Source organism: Pogoniulus pusillus, chromosome 29 (genome assembly GCF_015220805.1).
Source record: "Pogoniulus pusillus isolate bPogPus1 chromosome 29, bPogPus1.pri, whole genome shotgun sequence".
Lineage (NCBI taxonomy): Eukaryota > Metazoa > Chordata > Aves > Piciformes > Lybiidae > Pogoniulus > Pogoniulus pusillus.
In genome coordinates, this window is record NC_087292.1 from 16,495,742 (window position 1) to 16,515,577 (window position 19,836).

General features: G+C 52.6%; 1 protein-coding gene across 10 annotated transcripts in view; it reads left to right on the forward strand.

Annotated features, from left to right (window-relative positions):
* Nucleotides 1-10,785, forward strand: part of ZBTB46 (zinc finger and BTB domain containing 46) — a 57,368-nt gene extending 46,583 nt beyond the window's left edge. For all 10 annotated transcript variants that reach the window (XM_064167661.1, XM_064167660.1, XM_064167664.1 and 7 more), the window contains 2 exons: nt 4,971-5,146; nt 7,650-10,785. In XM_064167661.1, coding sequence (XP_064023731.1) covers nt 4,971-5,146; nt 7,650-8,036 — 563 coding nt within the window. In that variant the 3' untranslated portion in view covers nt 8,037-10,785. The remainder of the gene's footprint in view (nt 1-4,970; nt 5,147-7,649) is intronic.
* Nucleotides 10,786-19,836: the final 9,051 nt, after the last annotated feature.

Here is a 19,836-nt window from a genome sequence, read left to right on the forward strand (position 1 = left end):
CAGGGCAGAACTCATTGCTGCCTGCAGCTGCCTGCAGGGAGGCTGTAGCCAGGTGGGGTTGGGCTCTGCTGCCAGGCACCCTGCACCAGAACAAGATTTGCCATTGGAATGGGCTGCCCAGAGAGGTGGTGGAGTGGCTGTGGCTGGAGGTGTTGCAGCCAAGCCTGGCTGGGGCACTTAGTGCCATGGTCTGGTTGGTTGGGCAGGGCTGGGTGCTAGGTTGGGCTGGCTGAGCTTGGAGCTCTCTTCCAACCTGACTGATTCTATGAAAGAAGGGGAAAAAAGTGCTGCTAGTGGCTGTGTGCAGCAGGCTGGGCTGGAAAGCTGCTGCAAGCCTTGCTTGGTTTATTTCTGTCATGTTTTGAGTGCTGTTAGGGCTTCTAAAAGTATCCTGGAGTGTGGCTGTGGTTCTTGGGGGTTCTGTACATGTTTGTGACTTGTTTGGTTTGTATCAATGTATTGGAGTGATGGAAAGTGAGGAGTGGAGGCTTTACACAGCTCCAACTCAGGCTGCACGTGGTAAAAGAACCCCATCAGAAGTGGTTGTTGTTGGAGGCTCAAAGTCTTGCTCTGATTCCTGTTTTTATGACATGAAATGAATGATGTTTTTTAAAGATAAAATCTTTGTCTCTCCTGCTTTATATCTCTGTGACTAAACCAGATCCTAGTAACTGGGAAATGAAAGCAGCATCACTCAGTGTGGTGCCTCCCACAGCACAGCTCAGCAGCAGCTGCAGTGTTGGTGCTGGGGGTTTGCTTCCCTTCAGGTGTCAGACAGCTGAAGAGGTGAAAGCAGCTCCTACAAACCATCCCTGGAGTTCCTCAGGGATGTTCTTTCTTGGCATCTTGTTGCAACTCAAGGAAACAAACCCAAGCAGCAGTTGGTTGTGCACAAAGTGGCTTCCAGCAGCCTGCAGGTCTCCAGTGGAGAGTTTCTTGCAGAGCTGCTTCCTGTGGCAAGCTGGATGAGAGGGAGCCTCCAGCTCCTGCTGCCCTGCCTCTGCCAGAGGAGGAACAGGGACATGCTGGGCAGTGCTACTCTGCCTCTTCCTGCTGTGAGCTGGAAGTGGAGGGAGGCAGCTCCATGGAAGGCTTGTGAGGGCTGGGAAGCCAAAGTTTCCCTGCTTGGCTTTGCTGTGCCTCCTTGTTGGAGCAGTGTGTGGGCAGAGGTGGGAACATATCCCTGTCTGCTCCATGCACTGCACCATCCTTCACTCAGCTTAGCTTAAAACTTCATTTCTCAGGGTCAGGTTCATTTTTCCCACTCCTGTTCCCACTGAGAGCTTTGGAACTCAGCTCTCTGTGGATGTTGATAGTTTATGGGCTGTCAGCTTCCCTTGTTACAGATGTCACTTTTACTGCCTCCTCATTTATTTTGCCCTTAAGTAACCAGCAAGTGAGGAAGGGGAAAAGCTGAGCCAGAAGTGAAAGTTGTGACCAAGATGAGCCTTGTCTGGTAGTTAGGGACCAGCACTGGCAGGGTTGGAGTCTGAACAGTAAGAGGCCAGCAAAAAAAAAGATTGCAACAAGCATTTAAAGGCTTCAGTCACCTGCTGACAGCTACTGATGGTTCATATTAGATCATTTGTCTTCTAGTGGAGAATTTAATTCAGCAGGGAGCTGCTTTTCTATAGCATCAGGTCAGAACATTCACTTTCACAGAGGTCTAAGTAGTGTTTGGTTTGGCCTGCACATCAAGAGTGTTTCCTGGCTTCAGCACAGGGAATTTCCAGTGCTTCCCTTCAGGATGAAGAGTAGGACTTTGAAAGTCTTAGAGCCATAAATGTATAAATAAATCCAAGAGAGCAGAGGCTTGCAGGATTGGTGGAGAAAACCATCTCAAGAGAGATGTTGAGGTGCTGGAAGGTGTTTGGAGCAGGGCAGCAAGGCTGGGGAGGGGCCTGGAGCACAGCCCTGTGAGGAGAGGCTGAGGGAGCTGGGGGTGTGCAGCCTGCAGCAGAGGAGGCTCAGGGCAGAGCTCATTGCTGCCTGCAGCTGCCTGCAGGGAGGCTGTAGCCAGGTGGGGTTGGGCTCTGCTGCCAGGCACCCAGCAACAGACAAGGGGACACAGCCTGAAGCTGTGGCAGGGCAGGTCTAGGCTGGATGTTGTTAGGAAGTTGTTGTCAGAGAGTGATTGGCATTGGAATGGGCTGCCCAGGGAGGTGGTGGAGTCTTTGTGGCTGGAGGTGTTGCAGCCAAGCCTGGCTGGGGCACTTAGTGCCATGGTCTGGTTGGTTGGGCAGGGCTGGGTGCTAGGTTGGGCTGTCTGAGCTTGGAGCTCTCTTCCAACCTGCCTGATTCTATGATCTTAAAAGCAGGATTTGGGTGCTAGAAAAGGGCCTGGGAAGATGATGGGAGGTGAGAGCTCAGCAGGTAACTTGCATCTTGTTCTGTGTGACCTTAAACATCGTGAGGGAGAAGTGGACAGGAGTTGGCTTGGTGAGTTCTTTGCACTAACCAAACAGGTGATTGTTTGAGTGACTGTTTCATTTCAGTGGTTGTTAACCACCTGTCAGTTAGCAGAGTTAACTCCAAGCAGCTCTCTCAGGCAGGGTATCACCAGTGCTGTGCTTTCTGGATGAGGCACTGAGTGCCATGGTCTGGTTGCTTGGATTGGACATCAGGAGGAGGTTCTGCACAGTGAGGGTGGTGAGACACTGGAAGATTCTGTGATGTGTTTGAGATCTCATCCCTGGAGACATTCAAGTTGAGACTTGATGTGACCCTGGGCAGCCTGCTCTAGCTGGAGGTGTCCTGCTGCCTGCAGAGGGGTTGGACAAAGATGACTTTTGGGGGTCCCTTCCAGCCTGATGTGTTCTGTGGGTCTGTGTTGCCTCCTTTAAAGCTGATTCTAAGCAGAGCTGTGCACTTGGTGCTTCAGCTGAGGGCCCAATGCCCTTCTCTTCCTGGTGGCTCTCTGTAGGGACAAAGAGAAGACAAAGAGGAGGACCAAAAGGAACCCCCCCAAGCAATGCATTAAGCAGCACTAATGTCTTTTAAACCCCCCCTTTTTTAGCAGCTGGGTTTTAGTGTGTGGTGCAGCTCTGCTGGAATCCTCTGGGCTGTTCCTACCGTGTCCCTGTCCCTTCAGCTCTGCTGGGCAGCTGTGGGAGAGAGGAGCTCAATGCTTGCCAAATGCTCTGTGCCTGAGGAGTTATTCAGCAGGTCTGATGTTTCCCTCACCCCCTCAGCTCTCCTCCATCCCCCCCTTTCCATTTCCCACCGGCTGTTTCCACGCCTGCTGACAGCCTGAAGGTGATTAACCACAACTGCCTTTCTCCTGCCGCCCTGCCTTTGTGTCAACAAGATTTCTGCTTTGAGAAGTAAGAGTAATTAGCAGAAAAGTGGTTGGAAAGGAAGGTCCGGAGGGAAAGCAGTGGAGTTACTAGGAGGTGGAGCTCTGCAATCATCCCCCTGTGGATAAGCTTCCAAGCCTGGAGCTGGGGGATGTCCTCAGGGAGGAGCAAAGCCTCTGCTTTCACCTGCTGTGGTTTACATGTTGCACTTTGCCTGGCTTTGGAGGAGGAAATACCAACGTTCTGCTGGCAAATTAGACCCTTAGGCTGTCAGTCCTGCTCTGTGTCCCCTGGGTCTGCTCTCTGTGTGCTTCTAAGGAGATGACAAGAAGGAAAGAATCAACAGTGTCAGGAGGACTTCAGAGGATTCACCTCCTTTTCTAGCTGAGCAAAATGTGATTGAAGGGAACAGAGGGGGGGGAAAAAAAGTCCATCAAAGGCTGTCTGCAGTTGTCTTGCAGGGGTCGTGCTATAATTCAGCCTTCTGCATCCTTTTATCCCATTTCTGCACCCATGCCAGGGTGGGAGTGCTGGCTGGGAGCTGGATAATGTCGAGTGTGGTGGCTGTAAGGGTCCTGTCTCTTCTGGGTGATGCTGGCTGATCTCTGCACCTGCACTGAAACGCTCCTGGGAGCGTGGCAAAGTGATGCTCTGGCAGCAGCCCACAGCTGAAGCTGAGGAGCACAGTGGCACTGCTGGGGGTGGTGGTTGTGGTCTGTTCTCCTCTGTTACTCGTGGAAGGAGCTTGGTGGTCAGGATAACAAATCAAAATGGCCTGGGTTATGGATTTCAGAGAGTCATTAAGCTTGGAAAGTACCTTCAGGACCGAGTCCAACCATGACCCAGCTGCCATGAGCACTAGGCTATGGTTTGGGCTTAAAGGGACCCTGAAAATCAGCCAGTTCCAATCTCCTGCCATGGGCTGGGACACCTCCCACTAGCCCAGGTTGCTCAAGGCTTCACCCAGCCAGGGGGCATCCACAGCCTCCTTGGGCAACCTGTGCCAGTGTCTCACCAGCTCTCTCTCTACTGTTGAGCAAGATAGGCTGAGGCAGCTGGGGATGTGCAGCCTGGAGAAGACCCCAGGGGAACCTCAGAGCTGCCTGCCAGTACCTGAGGGGATCCCACAGGAGGGCTGGAGAGGGACTTTTCCTGAGGGTGTCTGGAGCCAGGCCAAGGGGGAATGGTTTGAAGCTGAGGCAGAGCAGAGTTAGACTGCATTAGGAAGAAGTTCTTCAGCAGGAGGGTGGTGAGACTCTGGAACAGGCTGCCCAGGGAGGCTGTGGATGCCTCCTTCCCTCAGATGTTCCAGGCCAGGTTGGATGAGGCCTTGAGCAGCAGAGTCGAGTTGGGAGGTGGCCCCTGGGCATGGGGAGGAGGTTGGAGGAGCTGAGCTCTGAGCTGCCTTCCTGCCTGAGCCGCTGCAGGATTCAGGCTACGTGCTGCAGACCTGCTAAATGTTTGTGTGCTGGCTTCTCCCAGAGCTGCTGTGACACAGGTGCTCCAGGTTCTTGGCTTTAATAATGTAAAGGCAATAAAGCAGTGCAGAGATTGAAGGGCTGCTGGCTGGGGGTGGGACCCCCCCAGCCCCCCTAACTCTGCAGCGAAGCAGCAAGGGAGAAGCCTGAGCGCTCGGAGCCGGTTTGTAACCCCTGTGTCCTCTTGCTCTTGCAGTCAACGAGTTCACAGTCATCAGGAAGAAGTTCAAGTGCCCATACTGCAGCTTCTCAGCCATGCACCAGTGCATCCTGAAGAGACACATGAGGTCCCACACGGGAGAGAGGCCCTACCCCTGCGAGATCTGCGGGAAGAAGTTCACCCGCCGGGAGCACATGAAGAGGCACACCCTGGTGAGAGGCATCCTGCCGGCCAGCACCACGGGCTGGGGGGAGTGGGGCTCGGGGCTGCAGGTTAAAGGTGACAGCAGCTGCCTCACCTTTACCTCTCTGCTTTCTTCCCTGCCCACCTGGAGCTTCTCTGAAGGCTTCTGCAGGTCAAGGGAGGGGATTGTGCTGCTCTGTGCTGGTGAGAGCCCAGCCGCAGCGCTGGGGCCAGCTCTGGAGTGCTCAGCACAGACAGGGACCTGATGGAGAGGGGTCAGAGGAGGCCACAGCAGTGTTGGCAGGGCTGGAAGGGCTCTGCTGTGAGGCCAGGCTGAGAGAGTTTGGCTTGGTCAGCCTGGAGAAGAGAAGGCTGCAGGGAGACCTTCTGGTGGCCTTGCAGTGCTCAAAGGGGTGACCAAAGAGCTGGGGACAGACTTTGGAGCAGGGCCTGTTGTGACAGAACAAAAGCTGATGGCTTGAATTCAAAGAGGGAGATTCAGAGTGGAGAGAAGGGAGAAATGTTTGATGCTGAGGGTAGGGAGAGCCTGGCCCAGGCTGCCCAGAGAGGTGGGAGCTGCCCCAGCCCTGGCACCACTGCAGCTCAGGTTGGTTGGGGCTGTGAGCAACCTGCTCTGGTTGCAGCTGTCTCTGCTGACTGCAGGGGGCTTGCACTAGATGACCTTTAAAGGTCTCTTCCACCTCAAACCCAGGCTATGACTCCATATCCTTCAGGGTACAAACTGAGGTGAGCTACAAATTACCTTTTTTCTTTCCCTGCTGGAATCATTCCAGGTGAGTGATTTGATTCTGTGCAGTCTGAAGTCACCCAGGGGGAGGTGAAATCAGCTCTTTGTGAACACATCCAGGAGGAGAGATCTCTTCTCTCTGCATCCCTGTGTGACTCTTTTTATGGCAGGAATGAAGCTAGTTCAGAGAGCAGCAGCTGGATCACTGATTTTTAGTGCCAGTGCCTGAGAAAAATGCACTCCTGACAACACCAATTTGGTTTTCATTTCCAAAGAGCCATAACTGACTCTGGGCTAGCCTGGAATGGAAGCACTGAAGGTGGAAAAAAAAGAGGAAAGGACAAGGATTTGGGGAAGGGTTTGGGTAGTGCTGTAAAGCCCCAGAAAAAAAATTCCACTTTGATGATTTATCTGAAGTCCTTCTGGGGAAAGAAGAGGATGTTCTGTGTGCAAACAGCAGCAGCATCTTCATAGAGCCCCAGAATGGCTAAGGGTTGGAAGGGACCTCCAGAGATTGTCCAGCCCAATCCTCCCTGCAGCTTGCTCACAGCCTTCTCCAGCCTCACTTTGAACATGAGGCCTCAGCTGCAGTGTTCCAGCAGCCTCCTGCTGCACAACTTCTTCCTCACCTCCATTCTCAAGCTGCTCTGCTCTCATTCCAAACCACTGCCCTCAGCCTGTCCCTGCAGGCCTTTGGGAGCAGTCCCTCTGCAGCCTGCTTGTAGCCCAGAGAGGTTGTGGAGTCTCCTTCTATGCAGAGCTTCCAACCCCAGCCTGGGCATTGTGCTGCTGGGCAAGCTGCTGTGAGTGCCCTGCTGGGGACCTCCAGAGGTCCTTTCCACAACTTGGAACCATAGAATCACAGAATGGTCTGGTTGATTGGCCAGGGCTGGGGGATAGGTTGGACTGGATGAGCTTGGAGCTCTCTTCCAACCTGGTTGATTCTATGATTCTATGCTCTGGTTGATTGGATGAGGCTGGGTGATAGGTTGGACTGGATGATTTGACAGACCCCATGTCACCTCTGTCACCTCCTCCACCTCAGCCCCAGTTCTGCAGCCTCTCCATGCTGTGTTACCAGCAGAGAACGCTCACCCCTTCCACCACTGCCTGAAGTGGAAGCTGTGCCTTGCCCAATCCCAGCCCTCTTCCCTGTGCATTAGCCAAGGAAAAAGCTCCTCCTTGGCAAACAACAGCAGTGGTGGAGCCAGAGCCAGAGCTGTTGAGGTGTGAAGATGCTGAGGAGAATTCAATTCACAGAATGGTTTAAGGTTGGAAGGGAGCTCAAAGCTCAGGCAGTTCCAACCTCCCTGCCATAGGCAGGGACACCTCCCCCTAGAGCAGGTCACTCAGGGCCTCATCCAGCCTGGTCTTGAGCACCTTCAGGGAGGTTGTGGAGCACAGAAGCACCCAATGTGATCAAAGATCACATTGGGTGCTTCTGTGCTCCACAACCTCCCTGGGCAACCTGTGCCTCCCTGGGTTTCTGTGCTCCACAACCTCCCTGGGCAACCTGTGCCTCCCTGGGTTTCTGTGCTCCACAACCTCCCTGGGCAACCTGTGCCTCCCTGGGTTTCTGTGCTTCACAACCTCCCTGGGCAACCTGTGCCAGTGTCTCATCCCCCTCCCTGCAAAGAGCTTCACCGTGCTGAGGTTCTGTGCCAGTCTCAGCCCCATGGCAGCTCTGCCTTTGCAGAAGGACAGGAGCAGCTCCTCCTTGCCTGCATTTCTCCTCCCATCTCCACCAGCATTCACTTTCTCTGCTGGTTCTCTCTCTTTTGCAGGTCCACAGCAAGGACAAGAAGTATGTCTGCAAGGTCTGCAACCGAGTCTTCATGTCTGCAGCCAGCGTGGGCATCAAGCACGGCTCTCGCCGCCACGGCGTCTGCGCCGACTGCTCCGGCAGGGGCATCGCCGGGCACCTGGACCAGAACGGAGCAGAAGGCTCCCCAGAGGAATGCTACCCTGGGGAGAACCAATACATGGAAGACCCAGAGGACATCAAAGTGGAAGGAGATGAGGAGATGGGAGAGGAGGACGACATCAAGTGGAAGGAGGACGTGGGCATGTCACAGGAGGATGTGATTTTAGACGACGACAAAGACGTCGACTCCCCGCAGGAGCAGGACAACTCTGGGGAGCAGGACAAGGATTTCACTTGGATTTCTTAGGGAATTCTGGGTTTGGGATTATTTTTTTTTGTTGTTGTTGCTGTTTCTGAGGTTGTTTTGTTTGGGTTTTGATTTGGTTTGGCTCTGTCCTTTGTAGGGGGAGGGAGGGGGAGGAAGGAGTATGTTGGAGAAGAAAAAAACCCAGCTGGAGTAGCCTTTGTTGTCGTCCATGTGTGCAAAATAACTCTTGTGTGTCCTAAGCAGCTCCTCCTCTGTCCCACTCAGACACTGGCTTAGCAACGTTGCTTCCAGCAGCACCACTGACTTTTGCCTTCCCCCCCACTTCTCCCTCCACCAGCAGTCCCCAGCCAGCCTCAGGTGTGAGCTCTGGGTGCAGCGTGAGTCCTCAGACTCTTCTTTCCCACCCTCTCAACCCAGCACTGGGGAGATTTGTGTCCAAACCAACCCTTCTTTGGACTTCTTTGGTGGTGGTTATTTGCCTCTCTTTGGTTTTTAACCACCTCATCTCTCTGCCCAGCAGCAGTGGAGTGCCAAAGTGTGAGGTGGTGGAAGCAGATGGCTGTGAGCCTTGGAGGGCTTCCTTCCATGAAGCAGCCTTTGGCAAAGTCGTTTCAGGAGAGCTTTTAGTGGGGATTGTGGAGCCAGGTAGACCAAAAAAGGGAGTCAGGTTCTAGCCTTGGGAGTTCTTCTCTTAGATCTTTACCTTCCAAGAGTCACCACCAAGAAAAGGTAGATCCTGAGGCTCCTTGGACCTACTGGGGTCTTACCCACCTCCTGTCTTCCAGCCCTGGTCATCCACGCTCACTGCCTGCCTGTTGGTGCTTCCAGAAGCACCCTTTGCCCTCAGGGGCATGGGGCACTCTCTGCCTCTCCTCCTCCTCTGCAAATATCTTCACTTCTCTCCTTTAGCCCAGCTGCCTTTTCAGAAATATATGCAAACAGTAGCAAAAAACAAACCCAGAAGAGAGTTCCTCCCCCAGGAGGAGCTGGGAAAGGAGGGAAGCCGAGATGGGGAGCTCCAGATGCCAGCTGGGTGGAAGCCTTGCTGCTCCTGCCCTCGGTGGCACCAGGATTCCACCTGGGTGCCACCTTCTTCCTTGGCAGTCAAAACCTTCTCTCCCCACTGCACAGCACAGCACCTCCTTAGCTCTCGATGGAAGCCTTCAGTGGTTCCAGGGCAAGTTTCAGTGAAGCCTCTTAGTCTGAGGGTAAATCAGCCTCGGGTTTCTCTCCCAGCCTCTGCTAACAGACTCTAGGGGGGGAGCTTCTCCTCCTCCTCCTCCTCCTCCCTGTCGGCCACGGTTGCCTTCTCCCAGCTCCAGCTGAACGACAGCAGCACCGAAAGTGCGTCGGAAGTTGCTGAGAAGAAGCTTTTGCCTTCCCCTCTCTGCTTTCTGGTGCTTCGGTCACTAACAAAGCCAAGCTGCTGACCTCGCCCTCCCCTCGCCGGGGAGCAGCTTTGTCTCTGACAATGGGAGCCTGAAACCTGCCCCAGGAGGCGACTGTTGCCAGAAAGCCAAATGCCTCAAGGTGCTATTTGCCTCCCTCGGTGGGAGCAGTGATCCCTGCGGGAAGCCTGAGAGCAAAGCCTGCTTCCACCCAGGGAAGGCTGTCAGAAGTAAGTTGTGCAGTCAGCCCCCAGCCCAGCTGCCTGCTGCCAGGATTTGGTGGGGTGTGGTGGCACCCACAGCAGCTGGGTCTTGATTTGTCCCTGTGTTGGAGGCCTGGTGCATGGTGTTTGGATTCTGGGGAGCTGAGGGTCCTGCACAGTGCTAGATTTGTGATCCTGGGCAAGCTGCTTCTAGCAGAGGAGGGTTGGGCAGGATGAGCTCCAGAGATCCAGCCCCATGACGCTGGGATTCTGTGTGAACAGGACCTCTCCATCCCCTCAGGGCCAAGGCAGGAAGAACCCAGAGCAGCTTCCCAGCCCCAGGCACTGCAGGATGCTCTGCAGCCCATGCTGGTGATTACCTTCCCCGGGAGCCTGCAGCAGCTGCCAGGCTCCTGAGCTGTCCTTTTGGGCGCAGACTGATGGGGAGGTGGAGGGGGTTGAGCTACAAAGAGGATTGGAGGCGAGGAGGCCACACGAGCACCACCTGCTGCTGCTGCTGCTGCTGCTGCTGGGGAGCTCGCAGCCGGTGCAAGTGGCTGAAGCCTGTGGGAAGGGAGCAGAGCAGTGGGGTCGTGCAGAAGCAGTTTGCTCAGGCTAGGAGAAGCAAACAGACTTCATTTCGCATTTTACCTTCTTGTGAAGGTGTTGGGAACCCCAGGAGTCACCATGGCACCTGTAGAACCCTTTTTTCCTTCCAGCAGCTGAGGCATCTCAGGGGGTGGGGGGCTTCTGAGAGCAGGGTTGCTGGTTCCTTACCCTGATGATGATGATGATGATGATAATGATTATTTGAGGGTTTGGGTTTTTTTTTCCCTGCCTTTTTGGCTCTGTATTTATTGTCATTTATCCTGTAAATATGGAAGGGGGTTGGGGTGGTAGGGGTGGACCTGAGGTCTTTGAAGGTGCAGCCTCAGCTGTTACCACGTAGACAAATGCATACAGTGCTTAAAGTTTACCTGTAGCTTTGCTTTTTATATGGTGGAAAAAAGAAAGAAGTCTATTTAAAAACCAATTTTAAGCCCCCCCCTCCCCTTCCCCTTCCCCAAAATGGTTTCCTGTGACCTTCCTCCAGCCTTCTGAGGAGGACAAAAATAGGATTGGTCTGAGCCTTCCTCTTCCTCTCTGCCCAAGGTTGTATCCAGAGCTTCACTTTGCAATTAAATCCTTTTGGAAAGAGAGAGTTCTTTTTTTTTCCCCTCATGATTCTCCTTCTCCTCTCTTCTATCCTTTCCTTCAAGGGTGGGCACTAAGCCAGGTGGCTTTAGGATCGTTTCCTAGCAGTGCCCCTCTGGTGCCCCTTTGAGCTGAGGATGGCAAAAACAAAGAAAGGAGGAAAGGAAAGAGAGGGAAACCAGAAAATGCCCATCCTGACTTCAGCCCTTCTGCTCCAGCCTGACTGCCACAGACTCTGTGTCCCAAACCTGCCCCTGCAGTCCAGGTGCTCTGTTCAGAAGAGTCCTAACTGCTGAGGATGGAAGAGGCCTCTTGAGATCGAGTCCTACTACTCACCTGCAGCTCACAGTCCTGCCACCAGCACTAAGCCACCTCCCTCAGCACCACATCCACACCTCCAGGGAGGGGGGGATTCAACCACCTTCCTGGGGAGCTCATCCCAGGGGGTTGAGAATCCTTCTCAGGGAAGAAGTTTCTTCTGCTGTCCAACCTAAACCTCCCCTGGGGCAGCCTGAGGCTGTTTCCCCTTGCCCTGTGGCTCCTTCCTTGGAAGAAGAGACCAAGCCCCAGCCTCTTTTGAGGTGCTTTGATGGTCATGTGAAGGTTGGGTTTGGACTTAGATGCCTTGAGGCTGTTTCCTCTTGCCCTGTGGCTCCTTCCTTGGAAGAAGAAACCAAGCCCCAGCCTGCTGAAGCCTCCCTTGGGGTGCATGTGAAGGTTGAGTTTGGACTTAGGTGACTTGAGGCTATTTCCCCTTGCCCTGTGGCTCCTTCCTTGGAAGAAGAGACCAAGCCCCAGCCTCCCTTGGGGTGTTTTGATGGGCATGTGAAGGTTGGGTTTGGACTTAGATGACTTGAGGCTATTTCCCCTTGCCCTGTGGCTCCTTCCTTGGAAGAAGAGACCAAGCCCCAGCCTGCTGCAGCCTCCTTTGAGGTGCTTAGATGGGCATGTGGAGGTTGGGTTTGGACTTAGATGTCTTGAGGCTATTTCCCCTTGCCCTGTGGCTCCTTCCTTGGAAGAAGACCCCAACCCCCAGCCTCCTTTGAGGTGCTTTGATGGGCATGTGAAGGTTGGGTTTGGACTTAGATGACTTGAGGCTATTTCCCCTTGCCCTGTGGCTCCTTCCTTGGAAGAAGAGACCAAGCCCCAGCCTGCTGCAGCCTCCTTTGAGGTGCTTAGATGGGCATGTGGAGGTTGGGTTTGGACTTAGATGTCTTGAGGCTATTTCCCCTTGCCCTGTGGCTCCTTCCTTGGAAGAAGACCCCAACCCCCAGCCTCCTTTGAGGTGCTTTGATGGGCATGTGAAGGTTGGGTTTGGACTTAGATGACTTGAGGCTATTTCCCCTTGCCCTGTGGCTCCTTCCTTGGAAGAAGAGACCAAGCCCCAGCCTGCTGCAGCCTCTCTTGGGGTGCATGTGAAGGTTGGGTTTGGACTTAGATGACTTGAGGCTATTTCCCCTTGCCCTGTGGCTCCTTCCTTGGAAGAAGAAGCCAACCCCCAGCCTGCTGCAGCCTCCTTTGAGGTGCTTAGATGGGCATGTGAAGGATCTCCAGAGGTCCCTCCCAACCCCTCTCCCTTTGTGTCTGCCCTCTCCAACTGCAGGAGTTAGCTCTTTCCCCTCCCCCCCCCCCCCCCCATCCGCGATGCTTTGGCTTCGGAACAATAAAACCTAAACAACAACAACAACAACAACAAAGGAAATTTGGGCTTTTGTTGTTGTTGATGATGATGATCAATGCTGAAACTTCTTCCTCTTTGGGCTCTTCTCTGGGATATTTCTGCCTATGCAAAACTTTCAGCTCTTGGGGAAGGGTTGGGGGTTGGCTTCAAGCCCCTCACCAACGCTAGGGTCGAGTGGACCTCCAGCATCTGGGCTTTGTATGTCCCTTCAGGGCTTTGTATACTTCACTGAGCTCCTCTTTTTTAACTTATATATATATATATAATGGCTGTGTGTATATAGACAGGTTTAGTTCCCAAAAACCCAACTCCCTTTTAACCTCAAGAAATAAAAAAATCAATACCTTTGGGGGTCTTGAGAACCTGCAACTCATTTTTTTTGGGGGGGAGGGGGGTCTTGGAGTGTGTGGGAGGAGGGGTGGTGGTGTTTAAACTCCTTGTAAATGTCCCTCTTGGTTTTCTCCTTTCTCCTTCTAAATGTCCCTCTTGGTTTTCTCCTTTCTCCTTCTAAATGTCCCTCTTGGTTTTCTCCTTTCTCCTTCTAAATGTCCCTCTTGGTTTTCTTCTTTCTCCTTCTAAATGTCCCTCTTGGTTTTCTCCTTTCTCCTTCTAAATGTCCCTCTTGGTTTTCTTCTTTCTCCTTCTTTGTTTCTTTCTTTTTTTTTGGGGTATTTAAATCTCCAGACTGTGCCAGGACTTAACCAAGAAGATTTTCATTCAGGCACCAACCAGCTTCAGCCTGCCCTAGCCCAAAAGTGTCCCTGAGGAATTGATCTGTGCCCTGCTGGGGAGGGAATTTTTAGGCTCTCAGGGAGTGATAGAACTGGGGGGGGGGGGAATGGAGCAGAGCTGGAGGTGGGGAGAGTGAGGCTGGAGGTGAGGAGGAAGTTGTTGAGCAGGAGAGTGGTGAGAGGCTGGAATGGGTTGCCCAGGGAGGTGGTTGAGGCCCCATGGCTGGAGGTGTTTGAGGCCAGGCTGGCTGAGGCTGTGTGCAGCCTGCTCTAGGGTAGGGTGTCCCTGGGCATGGCAGGGGGTTGGCACTGGCTGCTCCTTGTGGTCCCTTCCAACCCTGCCTGATCCTAGGATTGCTTTTTAACTCATTTTAGGACATGGGCACCTCCTCTGAGGATGAGGCTGTGGGCAGCCTGCTCTAGGCTAGGATGTCCCTGCCCATGGCAGGTGGCTTGGAACTGGCTGATCCTTGTGGTCCCTTCCAACCCTGTCTGATCCCAGGATTGATTTTAACTCCTTTTAGGACATGGGCACCTCCTCTGAAAGCCAAACTGCTTCCTGCTGGGGTTGGTTTTATTTCTAGGACTTATTTTGTGTTGGGAACTTTTTTTTTTTGGGGGGGTGTCTGTAATATTTTGGTTGATTTGACCTCTTGAGCCCTGCAGAATGAGAGTGCTCTGTGTGTGTGTGTGCTACCATCTATCTATTTCTTTTCCAACTTGCTTTAAACCTGCCTCCCAAAAGTACCAGAAGACCAAACAGAAAAACAAACACACACAGAAAACCAGCAAATCCAAGGACAGTGTTTGAAGGTTGTTTTATTGTTGCTGTTGTTGTTGTTGCTGTTCTTATTGCTGGGACTGTTCCATACTGTGCTGACTTGATATGAATTGTTCCCAACCTGTGTTTGTGTTTGGAAGGTGTGGTTGCTGGTTTTGTTTCTTGGAGGAGGGAGAGTGTTGGGAGGAAGGAGGCTGAAGAGTTTTGGATTGAAAGATGTGGGTGATGTTGGGTTGGGTTTTTTTTTAGGGGGGGAGGCTGATAAGGGGCAAGAACTGGCTGGAGAGCTGGGCCCAGAGAGTGGTGGGGAAATGGTGTCACATCCAGGTGGCAGCTGGCACCGGTGGTGTGCCCCAAGGATCAGTGCTGGGCATAGTCCTGTGCAATGTCTTCATTGATGATCTGGAGCAGGCGATTGAGTCCAGCAGCAGTAAGTTTGCAGATGACACCAAGCTAGGAGCAGCTGTGGAGCTGTTGGAGGGGAGGAGAGCCCTGCAGAGGGACCTGGCCAGGCTGGATGGGTGGGTAGAGGCCAAGGGGATGAGACTGAACAAGGCCAAGTGCAGGGTTCTGCACTTTGGCCACAACAACCCCAAGCAGCACTACAGGCTGGGGCCAGAGTGGCTGAGAGCAGCCAGGCAGAGAGGGAGCTGGGGGTGGTGGGAGAGAGGAGCTGAAGAGGAGGCAGCAGTGCCCAGGTGGGCAGCAGAGCCAATGGCATCCTGGGCTGGCTCAGGAGCAGTGTGGGCAGCAGGACAAGGGAGGTTCTTCTGCCCCTGTGCTCAGCACTGCTCAGGACACACCTGGAGAGCTGTGCCCAGTTCTGGGCTCCTCAGTTTAAGAGAGATGTTGAGGTGCTGGAAGGTGTTTGAAGAAGGGCAGCAAGGCTGGGGAGGGGCCTGGAGCAAAGCCTTTGACACTGTCTGCCACAAGAAGCTCCTAGCCAAGCTGGCAGCTCATGGTTTGGACAGATTCACTCTGTGCTGGATCAAGAACTGGCTGGATGGCAGAGCTCAGAGAGTGGTGGTGAATGGTGCCACGTCCAGTTGGCAGCCAGTCACAAGTGGTGTTCCCCAAGGATCAGTGCTGGGCCCAGTCCTGTTCAATATCTTTATTGATGATCTGGACGAGGGGATTGAGTCCAGCATCAGTAAGTTTGCAGATGACACCAAGCTAGGAGCAGGTGTTGATCTGTTGGAAGGTAGGAGAGCCCTGCAGAGGGACCTGGACAGGCTGGATGGGTGGGCAGAGGCCAATGGGATGAGATTTAACAAGGCCAAGTGCAGGGTTCTGCACTTTGGCCACAATAACCCCAAGCAGCGCTATAGGCTGGGGACTGAGTGGCTGGAGAGCAGCCAGGAGGAAAGGGACCTGGGGGTACTGATAGATAGTAAGCTGAAGATGAGCCAGCAGTGTGCCCAGGTGGCCAAGAGAGCCAATGGCATCCTGGCCTGCATCAGGAACAGTGTGGCCAGTAGGACAAGGGAGGTTCTTCCCCTGTACTCAGCACTGGTCAGGCCACACCTTGAGTACTGTGTCCAGTTCTGGGCCCCTCAATTCAAGAAAGATGTTGAGGTGCTGGAACATGTCCAGAGAAGGGCAACAAAGCTGGTGAGGGGCCTGGAACACAAATCCTATGAGGAGAGGTTGAGGGAACTGGGCCTGTTTAGCCTGGAGAAGAGGAGGCTCAGGGGTGATCTTATTACTGTCTACAACTACCTGAAGGGACATTGTAGCCAGGTGGGGGTTGGCCTCTTCTCCCAGGTAACCAGCAATAGAACAAGGGGACACAGTCTCAAGTTGTGCCAGGGTAGGTATAGGCTGGATGTTAGGAAGAAGTTTTTCACAGAGAGAGTGATTTCCCATTGGAATGGGCTGCCCAGGGAGGTGGTGGAGGCACCGTCCCTGGGGGTCTTCAAGAAAAGACTGGATGAGGCACTCAGTGCCATGGTCTAGTTGACTGGCTAGGGCTGGGTGATAGGTTGGACTCGATGATCTTGGAGGTCTCTTCCAACCTGGTTGATTCTATGATTCTATGATTCTATGGAGCAGAGCCCTGTGAGGAGAGGCTGAGGGAGCTGGGGGGGTGCAGCCTGCAGCAGAGGAGGCTCAGGGCAGAGCTGATTGCTGCCTGCAGCTGCCTGCAGGGAGGCTGTAGCCAGGTGGGGTTGGGCTCTGCTGCCAGGCAGCCAGCAGCAGCAGAAGGGAACACAGCCTCAAGCTGTGCCAGGGCAGGTTCAGGCTGGATGTTGTTAGGAAGTTCCTGGCAGAGAGAGTGATTGGCATTGGAATGGGCTGCCCAGGGAGGTGGTGGAGTGGCTGTGGCTGGAGGTGTTGAAGCCAAGGCTGGCTGGGGCACTTAGTGCCATGGTGTGGTTGGTTGGGCAGGGCTGGGTGCTAGGTTGGGCTGGCTGAGCTTGGAGCTCTCTGCCAACCTGCCTGATTCTATGTGGTTAGTAGTTTTTGGGGGGGAGGCTGAAGAGCTGTGATGGGCAAGAAGGAGCTCAGTGGTGGCTTTGTTGTGCTGATTTTTGCAGTTCAGATGAAGACAACTTCGATTTTCCTCTCCTTAGCTGCTCTCCCAGCCGCCAGCCTGCCCTGGGCACACCGGTGGGCAGCTGGGGGGGGTGCTCATGGCTTTGTGGCGGGGATCAGCTTTAGACACAAAGCTGCCAACAGTCGATCCCGCTCAATGCATTGGGACATTGCTGCTCCCGGTTTTGGTCTTGGTTTTGGGGGAGGTGGGGGAGAGGAAAACAAAGCGAGCCCCAAATAGCGTTAATTTGCCTCCTGGGATGGGATGGGACCGGGGCCACTGGCGCCACCCAGCGGCCGCCGTGCGCAGCTGCAGCATCCTGCGCTCCGCCGCACCCCGACCCCACAACGCTCCTGGGGCCGTGCGGGATTCCTGCTCCCGAGACATCCCTCCCTGGCCCCCGTGGGGAATGCAGCCCGGGGGGGATGCTCCCGGTTCCCCTTCTTTTGTCGCTTTCCTTCCTCCCTCCTCTTCCTATTTTCCTTGTTTCGCCTTTCCCCCCTTTTTCCTCCCTTTCCTTTTCCTCCCCCCTTTTCCTCCCTTTCCTTTTACTTCCCTCTCCCATTTCTCCTTTCCCCCTTTATTCCTACTTTCTTCCTCCTTTCCCCCCTTCCCCTTTTTTGCCCGATTTCCCCTTGCCATTTTTCTCTCCTTATTTTACTTTTCCCCCTTTCCCCTCTATTTTTTTCCCCTCTTCCTTTTTCCTTTTCTTCTTCCCCCTTCCCCCCCCCCCCCCCCCCCTTTTTTTTTTTTTTCCCTCTCTTTTACTTTCCCTTCTTTTTCCCTTTCCTCCCCTCCCCATTTTGGTCCTCTTTATTTTCCTTATTCCCTTTCCCTCTTCCTCCTTTTTCCTTTTCCTCTTTTTTTTTTCTTTCCTTTCCCTCCTTCTTCCCTCTCCTCCCTGTTTTGGTCCCTTTTTCTTTTCCTTATTCCCTCTTCCTCCTTTTCCTCCTTTTATTTTTTCCCCCTTTTCCCTTCCTTTCACTTTCCCTCTCCTCCCCATTTTGGTCCCCTTTTCCCCCTTTCTTTTCCTATTCCCTCTCTCGCTTCCTCCTTTTCCCTTTCCCTCCTATTTCTTTTTTCCCGTTTCCCTTTCTTTTACTTTCCCTCCTCCTTCCCTCTCCCCTCGGTCCTGGTTCCCTTTTCCCCCTCTCTTTTCCCTTTCCCTCTCCCCTTTCCCTCCCGCTCCCAGCCGGTGTCCTCCCCCTGTCGCTGCCGTTTCGTTCTCTCACTTTCGGGCGTTAGCTGAGCTCAGACTCATCTCTGTCGCACAAGCCCAAGGTGATGCCACACAGCCCGGAGCGATGCCACACACACACACACACACCCCCGCGGCGGGCTGCAGGAGCGGAGGTGCCAGCGCCAGGTTTGGGGCTGGCAGTGGTGCCAGGACCCCTCCATCCCCGCAGCGCCGAAGCCAGGCAAGACCCAGAACGATTAAAAAACAAAGAATCCAAACATTTATTTCTTTCTTTTCTCTCTCTCTGGAGCTGACAGGTCACAGCCCTGGCAGTGGGCACACAAGCAGGGGGAAGCCTATCCTGGCACCGACCCAGCCCATGGGGCTGAAGCGGTTTGACCCCCTGCGAGGTCAGGGTGGGGGTTGGTACCCTGCAAGCAGGGGAGGAATCCTTGATGCAAAGGAAATCTCCTCCCCCCCGCCCCCAGCAAAGGGTAGGGACCTGCCCTGGCACGGGTGCAAGGGTGAGTAGGGTGGCAGTGCCACTCTGCCTCCATCTCTGCAGGGGGAGGGTGCAGGCAGTTAGAGGAGGAGGAGGAGGAAGAGGAGGAGGAGGGGTCATGGCTCTGCCAAACCCCAGCCCTGAGCCCCTGCCTGGGCAGGATGAGAGGGGAGAAAGGGTTGGGGGAGGAGGAAGGGGGAAATATATATATATATATATATATTTGGGGGGGGTGGGGGGAAAATACATATTGGAGGGGGGGAAAGCAGGGATTTGGGGGGGGGGAGGAAGGAAAAAAAAGGGAATTTGGGAGGGGAAAAAGGATTCTGAAAGGAATAAAGGCCCCTAAACCCCTCCCCCCCCCAGGGCTGGAGGCATCACACTGCAACCAGTGCCCTTCCCTCTCTTGCGCCCCGGGTTGGGGGGGGGTCGGGAGAGTGTTTAAAAATAGGATTTTTATTTTTTCTTTTCCCCCATATATTTTATTTTAAAAAATAAAGACACAAAGGGGGGGGGGGGAAGGGAAAGGAGGGGGGGAAAAAAACAAAACAAAAAAAAATCAACCTCAAACCCCACCCCCCCCCAGAAAAAAAAATAACACAACCAAAAAAGCCAACACAACCCCCCCCCTCAAAAAAAATATAACACACTCAAAAAATATAAACCTCCCCAAAAATATAACCCCCAAAAATAAAGCCCCCAAAAAATATAAGCCAAAAATAATATAAGCAAAAAATAATATAACCCCCCCAAAAAATATAACCCCCCAAAAATATAACCCCCCCAAAAAATAACCCCCCAAAAATATAACCCAAAAATATAACCCCCCAAAAAATATAACCCCAAAAAATATAACCCCCCCCAAAAATATAACCATAAAAAATAAAACCCAAAAATAATATACCCCCCCAAAAAAAGTAACCCCCAAAAATATAACCCAAAAATAATATAACCCCCTCCAAAAAATATAACCCCCCCAAAAAATAACCCCCCAAAAAATATAACCCAAAATAATATAACCCCCCCAAAAAATATAACCCCCCCAAAAAACACCTAAAAAATATAACCCAAAAATATAAGCTAAAAATAATATAAAGCCCCCAAAAAATATAACCCCCCCAAAAAAAAACTAAAAAATATAACCCAAAAATATAACCCAAAAAAATATAATGCCCCAAAAAATAAAAGCTAAAAATAATATAACCCCCCCAAAAATATAACCCCCCCAAAAATATAACCCCCCCAAAAAACCCTAAAAAATATAACTCAAAAATATAACCCAAAAAAATATAACCCCCAAAAAATCAAAGCTAAAAATAATATAACCCCCCCAAAAAATATAACCCCCCCAAAAAATAACCCCCAAAAAATATACCCCAAAAAAAATAACACCCCAAAAAATAAAAGCTAAAAATAATATAACCCCCCCAAAATTATAACCCCCCAAAAGTATAACCCCCCAAAAGTATAACCCCAAAAAATATAACCCAAAAATAATATAACCTCCCCAAAAAAAAAAACCCCAAAAATATAACCCAAAAATATAACCCAAAAATATAACCCAAAAATATAACCCCCCAAAAAATATAACCTAAAAATAATATAACCCCCCCCAAAAATATAACCCTCCAAAAATATAACTC